Here is a 9635-nt window from a genome sequence, read left to right as displayed (position 1 = left end):
GTGAGTTATTGATATTATTAGCCTCCAAGCAAGGAGGGGCAGGTAAGCGTGTGATCCTTAGGTATGTAGGAGTTAAAGATATTGTAATCCCATTTAACTCTAAAATGGTATGAATTTTCAAACCCATGCCTTCAGGAAGACTCCAGAGATGTGAAAGCTAAAGGGGAAGCAGCAAAGTCTAAGACCTTTTTTTTTTCCTTTAGTGCTAGGGAAAAAAAAAAGATACAGAGAAACTCTCAGCCTTTATCCCCTTGCCCTCCATTACTATAGCTGAGTGTGACTGGCACCGTATTTCTAAGTATATTCTTTTATTCTCTTAAATACTGTATTTGAGTCATCTAATCTTATTTTCTCATAAACACCTGTAGTTGACTCTGTCCTTTGCATTTATGTTACTTTGTAGCATGAGAATGCAGAACAGCTCTGGAAGCCACAGTTGGAGAGACTATTCTAGTTTATTTTTTCATCAGCAAAAAGCCTTCTCTCCCTTCTGCCTTAACCTCTCTCCTACTGAGAAAGCAAGAAAGGTTAACACCCCCCCCCCCATATGTATAATCATGCAAAACAAATTCTTGCATTGGCTATTGCAAGGGGAAAAAAATCAATCTACACTCAATCCATTGGAGTCCTCTGTCAGTAGGTAGGTAGTTTAATCATGAGTCCTCTCCATTCATGCCTGCCAAGCCCTGTTGATTCCTGCACAATTCTCACATCCATCTCTCCTGAGCTATAGTCCTGTATCTTCAGATGCCTAGTGGACATTTCAGATCATATGCCCAGTATGTACAAAACAGAATTCATTATCTTTCCCACCTTTTCCTAGCTACAGTATTTCTGTTGATGGCTCCACAGCCCTTCCTTTCATCCAGGATCACAACCTCGGTGTCATCATTGATTGACTGTGAGTAAGGCTCAAATGAAATAATATATTTAAGGGGCTTTTTGAACTTGAAAGTGTTATATAATTGTCAACTATTATTATTATTATTTATAATTATACTCTATCTACTTAGATATGCATAATGTTCTACTAGAAGTTCCATAATATAAATTTTATATTTGCCCTGGGCCTACCTATGGGTGCTCAATTTTTGTCAGATCGTATTCCCAGACTTAGTCATCCTTATGTTCACTGCCTTCCATCTTTTACACCTCCCTGTGCAGCAACAGTGGTTTCTTTAGATGCCTTCTCATCTGTCTTCCTCACTGCTATTACTTGTGATTATATAGTTAGAATTTCATTTTTAGGACCACCTGTCCTTTGAAAAAAATCATATTCCTCTTTATAGTTTCTAGTTATACCATCCTTTTCTCTGGATGTTTTGAAATTGCTTTGTGAGTTATTTATTTATTTTTTAAACACAACCTCCCTTGGAGCCAAAGTCTCCTAAAATTAGACTGTGAATGTTTGATAGATCTATGAAGACACCAGTAGTGTGATCTGTGATCATGGCCACAGGAAGTATTTTTTTTTTAGTAACCACCGTTTGTCCTCTTTTGCTTGCCAGTGTCCTTTTCTACAGTTGCTTAGGAAATGAGAGGCGGGGGGGGAGGGAGGGAAGCAAAAAGCATCTTTGAATTCGGATTCAAAACATTTGAACATTTGCACTTTGCCATTAAACTAAAAACTTTGGGCAGCCTCCCCTGCAAAAAACTTACAGGAGGAAACAGAAATTGTATAGGATGGGCAGCCATTAATCATTTGCATTCTGTATCACTGAAGGGAACATCTACATAGGTGAGAATATAGATCCCTTAGAATGTGAAAGTATTTTGCTGAAAAGGATAGTTTTGATTCAGGAAGTAACGTAGCCACTCACTGCTCAGTTTTGAGAAACTATTTCAAAAGATGGTGAAAGTCTCTTTGATAACTCTTTGTCCTCTTCCTCCCTAAAAATGAATATTTCAGTATCAGTCTAAAATTTAAACTGGTCTTTCACTGAAGCTGAGCAAACACAGCTTCTGCCTTCAAGAAATCCATGTGTATATTCTCTTCATTGCACACAAGGTACAGAATTCAGACACCATTTAATGCCACATTGCTCTGGAATGTGTGTGTATACACACACACACACACACACACACACACACACACACACACTCCCAAAAAATTAGCTATCCCTTTCACCTGGGCCTGACTCACATCTAAACAAGGACATTTTCAGAGAACAGTCACAATCTGGGTTTGAACTCAGGCAGCTGAAGAGGGGGCAGCTTATAGGCAGACATGCTTTTCTCCTAGTATTCCGAGAACCATTTCATGCAAATAAAGCTTCTGTTGATAAGCTCAGTAGGACATCCTTGTTTTGTGCTGATCTCACATTGGATTTTCCCAGTTAACCTGGGAAACATCGCCTCACAGCTGCTATGTTGGGCTTGGAATATCAATTTCTTGAAATACAAATATAACAAGCTTCCACATATAGAAACACTTTATTTAGCTGGAGTTATTAGGATGCCAACTCTGTTCCACATAAATGGATTTTCTAGATGTGACATTTGCTGTTTTTAGCACTTTTTCTCCCCCTAAGCAGTGTCACTCAATTCTTTGACTTCTTAGAGTATCTGGAACATAATTATTTACTCATATTTTGAACAGAATAGTTATATTGCTGTTGCTCCAGAGGATGTTATTATTGCTTTTTATGGATTTTTTTGGGGGTCCTCTCCTGATCAGCTTTTTTTTTAACCTGAGATTTCATAAACTCCCTCTACATTCTCTGCAACTTATATTCTTAGAGCATTGCCAAGACACTGAGGTAAAATGACTTGCCCAGGGCCAGTCAGTATCAGAGGCAGGACTTGAACCCAGTTTTCCTGGCTTCCAGGTCAGCTTTCTAGCTATGCCATGTTCTCTCAGCAGTCATTCACACAGCACTCCCACTTTGTTTTGCTGTTTCTGGTATGATGTGGGCTGTGAAAAGCTAACTGTAACCTCCCTGAGGTTATGGAATCTTTTTTTCCCCCCAATATCTGGAATATAGTAGGTGCTCAAAAAATGCTTGTTGGATTGAATTGTTAGAATAAAACGCATAGGGAGTGACACATGACATGAGACATATTCAGAGAACCCTGGGAAGACTTGTATGAACTGAGGCAGTGATGTGAACAGCATCAGAACAATTTATGCATTGTAACATTGTAAAACAAAGTAACTGAAAGATGAAATGACCAATGACGACTCCAGATGTTTGATAAGGAATCATGCTTCTAACCTCTGGGCAGAGAGGTGATGGATTAGAGGTACAGAACGAGACATACATCTGACACAGCTTATGTATGGATTCGTTTGCATTTTATTTAGAAGAATGGTTGGGGTTTTTTATTTTTTTAGAGAGAGAAGAGTGGTAGTGATAATCTCCATAAGGATGAAAAGAGCATCAAGGAAATATTAAAAAAAATTAGGGCAGTGTAGGAATTAACATGTTAAATTATATGCACATATCCATGTACATTTTGAGCTTTACATAACAGAATCATGGTGTCATATGAACTCTCATTGTCTATTCTCTCTATAAGGAAACGTTTGTGATTACTGATGATTGTCAAATTCATCATCATAATTTTTAAAAAGAAAAAAAAGTTACAGCCTTCTGGTGAATTCCCAGATATACATGTATCCATGCAAATTGGAGGCAGAGTTGTCCTTTGTCTAGTTGTGTCTACAGCCTTGGGTGTAAATAGGTCATAAATTACTGTACTTGCAACCCACTTTTGGTGGGGGAGATGAGGGAAGAAAGTGTGTATGTTCATGGGAAAAGAATTATGCTTCAAAAAAAGTCTAAAACGAGCTGTTTATTTGTTTTAGCCACAAGTATTTATTGATGGATCAAAGAATACAATTTTAATGGAACAGTAAGGCACAACCGTGGATTAAAACAGTTTGCTATACAGCCAAAGGGGGAAAATGCATTTTTTTTCCTTAAGAACCTTAAATATGCAAGTCATGAAGCCACTAAAGTACCTCTCTAACAGATCACACTGGACAATTCTTCCCTTTTATACAATTCCTATATTACATCATTGGAGCAGTAATCTAGGTTCATTCCTTCATGAGAAAGTCACTGGCAATTTGCATCTACACTGCCCCATCTGACCCACCTCATTTTTCCACCTGGCATTCTAAAATTCAGGATAGGTAAGCAAGGTACCTTGCCAAAGAATCCCATGTACACCTTGATCAGTCTTCTGATGCAAATAAGCAAGCAAGGAACCAGGAAAAAGCCAGTCCAGGGCAGATACAGAAATGAATCAACTCATACAACAGTTAGCATGGCACAGCCTGATTCAGGGAAGCCTCAGTTAAGCTGACTTTGGCAGGGAAGTTGCTCTGGCTTTTTTCAAGGACCTACAAATCCACCTCAGGATGTGCAATCAGTGCCAGACCCTTCGTTTCTGAAGAATCTGCTGCAGTATATATGAGGATCTAGGAAGCTAGTTAACCAGGAGGCTAACTTTGCAATACATTCATCTCTTTGGACCTGTAATATAAGCTGGCTATGAATTCCAGCGTAATCATTTGCAAATGTCAATTTTAAAGAGAATTAATTTGTGTGCAAAACTTCAAGATACTGAGGACAATCTTAAAATCTCTTGGTCTGGGATAAGTTAGGCACTTCCTTAACACTAATTTGTCTGCTTGGACACTCAAAATATAAGATACTTCAGGGTAATAATATCGAAGTATAAACCATGCAGCAAGTGTCAATACCGAGGATCTTGGGATGCTAAGCTTGCCTCCCTTTCCAAGGAGCCATGAGAAATTTCACATACATATTGCCACAGATGCCATCCCAATAATACATGCCTAGAGATCAAGTGTGCTTCCAGGTGGATGGCCAGTTTCTGAAGGGTAAATACTGTACTAACAAGAGTAATCATGTAGGTCAGAGATCAGAGGTGAGGTGACCTAAGTGAGCACACTCAGAGGGGGCTTGACCTCCACCTCTCACCCTGGCCACTTGTTTTCAGGAAGGATGCCTCCATCCTGCAGTCTTTCAACTACAACACGGTATAAAGAGCCCAAGGAAGAGTAGCAGGTACCCAAAAGATCCTGGAGAGGCAAGGTCCTAGAAGCTCAGTTCGGAGTGGAAAGTGGTTAAAAACCATCAGGCCACTTCACCAACCTTATAAGCCCCGACAAATCAGAGATGTGCGAGTGTGATAGGTGTAGCTTGGGGGAAGGAAGAGCAAGGGAGGGTGAGACTCAATAAAAAGGAACAGTGAGACCGAAGGATTGGCTGTGTAGTTACATACGTGCGGGTAGAGACATTAAAGAAAGTCGAGAAGGAGTGCTAAAACCTGACTAGAACGTACGTATGGCTCCAGTCTCCATCCAGGGAAGGGGCTTTGTTGGCTCTTTGGGGATGGGTGGGAGTGCTTCCCTCCCTCTCTTTCTCAGACTGATGGATTTATAGCTGACAGCAGCACACAAAGGAAAGGCAATATTGATAAATGGAGAACTGTGGAGGGAAAAACCAAAGAGAGCAGGAGAGCCCAGGTGTACCATTCATAACTTAGTGCCCTGCTTCTAACACCAAGGCTGGCAGGTGTGTGCTGGCACAAACAGGGCAAGGTGTGTCATGCAACAGCAGCAGCGCTTGGGGAGGGGAGGGACTCTGAAGGGAGAGGGAGAAAAACTCAAGTTCCGCTTCTTAAATACAAGGCAGTCAGGAACAATTTGGTCCCAATCTATTAATGAAGAAACCGGATGCTCATCTTCTGCTCTACATCCACCTTCTCCAAAACCTGAAAGAAGAACCCAAATAGGCAATAAGACAACTTCTTTGTTTTAAGTTCAAAAGCCACAACCCCTTTAGTATCCCAAACCACAGATCAGTCATATGTTGGGATATGAAGCCACGTCTCAGAGAAGAAATAGGAAGGAGAGAAGCCCACATCCAACATTCCAAAGGTCAGGTTCACCAAGCTCTGTCCCCAGCAAATACTTGGTATGTTTTCTCCTTTCAGGGATTAGAATTTTATTTCTAGGATAAAAGAAACGATTTCCTGACCTTGACAAACTCTGTAAAGGATATGGCACTGTCCCCATCCTGGTCAGCTTCTTGGATTGTCCTATCTGCAATGCTGCCCAGCTGCTCATCTGAAATATTCACTCCAACCATCATGCGTAATACCTATCAACATGAAAAGTCCAGAAATTACAGGCTGCTTTTGGGGAAAATCTTTTACTAGCATGAAAATGGCAAGTCAAGGTAGTTTGAAATTTTGCCTTAATCAATTATATTCAACTAGGCTAACTAACCCCAAATGGCAGGTTGATTAGAAAGGAACTCAGTTTACAAATGAGAAAAGTAAGGTCAAGAAATGTTGAAAAGGATTTGTCCAAGGTCATAAGTGGCAGAACTGGAATTAGAATTTAGGTCCCCAACTGCCACCAGTCCACCATGATACCTTAATTATTTTTGTCTCCTATTTTTTAGCCTCATATTCATATTCTTAAATTTATTTTATTGTTTTTCCAATTAAAATTTATTTTCTCTCCCTCTCACACTCTCCCAACTGATCCACAATACAAAAGAAAATCAAAACCCTCATAACATGAATAATCAAGCAAAGAAAATTCTCTCATCAGTCATGTCCAAAAATGTACGTCTCATTCTGCATTTTTAATCTTATAGAATAATGCTTTGTCATTACACTGATCAGTTCTAAAGTCCTTCAAAGTTACTTTTCTTGGGGCAGCTAGGTGGCGCAGTGGATAGAGCACCAGCCCTGAAGTCAGGAGGACCTGAGTTCAAATCTCGCCTCAGACCAAACACTTGACACTTACTAGCTGTGTGACCCTGGGCAAGTCACTTAACCCCAATTGCCTTAAAAAAAAAAACAAACCAAAGTTACTTTTCTTTATGATGTTGCTATTAAATAAACTGTTCTCCAGGTTCTTCTCACTTCATCCTGTACTATTTGATAGAGGGTGTCTTCCCTGTTTCCTCAGAAACTGTCCATTTCATCATTTCTTTTGGCACAATAATATTCAATTATATTCACATAACATAATTTGTTCATTCCCCAATAGGTGAGAATTTCCTTAGATTCCAGTTTTTGCTACTCAGAAAAGGTTGCTATACATTTTTGGACACAGAGTTCTTTTTCCTCTTTTCCCTGATCTCTTTGAAGTACAGGCCTACAAATTATGTTGGTGGGTCAAAAGATGTACATATAGTGACTTTCTGGGCAGTTTCCATTTCAAAGTGTCTACTCAATTTAGGTTCTCAAAAATACTGGGAAATCCCTATTTATATTTAAATATTTTTTCTTTTAACCAGCAAAGACCTGCCTTCTCACCTCCCCATTTGAGAACACAAGAAAAATAAAACCCATTACAAACAAGCACAGCCAATCAAACAACTTTCCACATTGGCTATGTCTGGAAAAATTTTTTTCCCCTCTCATTCTACATTTAGAATGCTTTACCATCCTATCAGGAGGTGAGTAGAGTGGGCTTCACCATTAGTATTCCAGAAGGTGGTTTGTCATTCATTATACTGATAAAAGTATATAATTCTTTCAAAGTTGTTTGTTTTTACCATATTGTTATCTTTGTACAAACCGTTTTCCTGGTTTTGTTTGCTTCACTCTGCATCAGATCATAAATCTTCCAAGGTTTCTCTGAAACCATTCATTTTATCATTTGTTATCCTACAACAGTATTCCAGCACATTTATATACCATAACATGTTTATCCCTTCCCCAATTTATGGGCATCCCCTCAGACTGACAATCTTTGCCAATTCAAAAAGAGCTATAAACATTTTTGTACATCCTTAGTTTGTTTCATTTAGGACTAATCTCACCCTTACTTTACCCTCCCTCTAATTCCCCCTTCCCTCAGATTTCTCCGCTGAATGAAATGTATTTCTATAAGCAACTGTGTGTTTGCACATATTCTTCCTTCTTTTGAACACTTCAGATGAGAGTGAAGTTGAAGTCCTACTCCCTCCTCCTGGTTGTTACAGATGCCTACTTGTGCATTCTAATTATGTGAGAAAATTTTTCCTAACTTTCCTTTCCCTTCCCTCTCTCCATTCTTTTTTAAAGATCACCAAGATATAACAGAAACAATCCCAGGCTCCCCTCAACCCCATCTGATTAGATGCTATGACTTTTGATGATGATGGAGTTCAAAAGAGAGACATGTATTATCTCCCCACATTTGAATATAAGAAGTTTATTCCTGTTTAGTACTTATTGTTCATTCTTGTTTACCTTTTTATGTTTCTCTTCACTCTTGTGTTTGAACTTTAAAGTTTCTTCACAGCTCTGGTTTTTTCATCAAGAGTGCCTGGAAGTCCTCATTAAAGATTCATTTTATCCCTTACGATGCTCAGTTTGTTTTTTTGGGTTTTTTTGTGAGGCAAATGGGTTAAGCGACTTGCCTAGAGTTACACAGCTAGTAAGTGTCAAGCGTCTGAGGCCAAATTTGAACTCAGGTCTTCCCGACTCCCAAGGCTGGAGCTTACAATGCTCAGTTTTAATGGGTAAGTTGTTCTTGGCTTTAAGCACACATCCTTGGTACTCTGCAATACTGTAATCCAAGTTCTCACTACTTTACAGTGATGGCTGCTAAATTACATCATATTTCACTTATAAAAAGTTTCTTAATTTTTTTTTAAACTCTTGCTTCACCTCTTCCAGGATTCTAGAAGAATTTGTGCCCAAGTTGTGTTTTTCTCTGAGGCTTTGCTTGTTGATGTTCTGGAGTTACTCTCCTCTGGATGTCTTGAATGTCCCTGCCATAATAACTCTACGGTGGGATTCTTTTTGTTGTTTGCCCACTCTTCCAGTCTACTTCCTAACTTCCCACTTAGTGGTAGGGCTAAGCTGGTCCTATTGCTGCTTTCGTGGAGTAAAGTGTTGTGTTATTCCAGCATCTCAGGAACAGGCCAAGGACCTGCAAGCTTTCAGTGCTCCCAAAGTGGTCTGATCCTGGGCAAAGTCTGATTATGATTATGATTCCCCCATCTGAACGCTACAAGTTCCTATCCTGAGTTTGGATCTTAGCATGAGGAATCTGCTGCTATACTTAGCCCCTATCAGCCATTTAGGAAGTTTTTCTGGTTCAATAACAGAACTGTACACTCTCCTTTGGTCTGGTATTCCTGTCCTGGTTATTTCTCTGGGCTAGGTGCTGGAAATGCGACTCTGCCCTGCTCCTGGGGTCTGATCCACATTGCTGCAGGCTTCAGAACTTGCTCTGTTATGATCCCAGGGCACCTCTACCTGGAAACTTGCAAAAGTCTCTTCAGCCTGTCCTGGATCTGTGACCTGGACTTGGGTAGTCAGTGACTAAACTGCCAGTTCACACCTGTCCCAAAGTATCTCAGTATAGGTCTGGGACCCCCTTTTGTTCTGGTGCAACTCAACTCCATCACCATTGGCTTCCTTGTCTCTTGTCCTATGCCAGCCTGGGCTGGACAAATGACACACTGTGACTTTTTCTGGATTTCTTCATCAAGATTTAGTGCATTTTCTAGATGTTTGGAGCAATTCTGTGGAAAGGAACTTGGCTGTACTAATTCCTACTACTCTGCCATCTTGACTTGATTCTTGGTTGTAACCCTTTGACTTTTTCCTTTCGGAATATCATATTCCAAGCTCTCCTCTCCTTCATA

The 9635-nt window shown here is 39.8% G+C and overlaps 1 protein-coding gene across 1 annotated transcript in view; it reads right to left on the bottom strand.

Annotated features, from left to right (window-relative positions):
- Positions 1 to 3794: 3794 nt before the first annotated feature.
- CHP1 (calcineurin like EF-hand protein 1) overlaps positions 3795 to 9635 on the bottom strand; it is a 46820-nt gene continuing 40979 nt past the window's right edge. The window contains 2 exon segments of the mRNA XM_021009236.2: positions 3795 to 5748; positions 6015 to 6137. Of these exon segments, the coding sequence (XP_020864895.1) occupies positions 5695 to 5748; positions 6015 to 6137 (177 nt within the window). The 3' untranslated portion in view covers positions 3795 to 5694.

This window comes from Phascolarctos cinereus, unplaced genomic scaffold (assembly GCF_003287225.1).
Source record: "Phascolarctos cinereus isolate Bilbo 61053 unplaced genomic scaffold, phaCin_HiC Scaffold_3;HRSCAF=262, whole genome shotgun sequence".
NCBI lineage: Eukaryota > Metazoa > Chordata > Mammalia > Diprotodontia > Phascolarctidae > Phascolarctos > Phascolarctos cinereus.
Note: the sequence above shows the minus strand (reverse complement) of the source record. Positions and strands in the feature narration are given on the sequence as shown.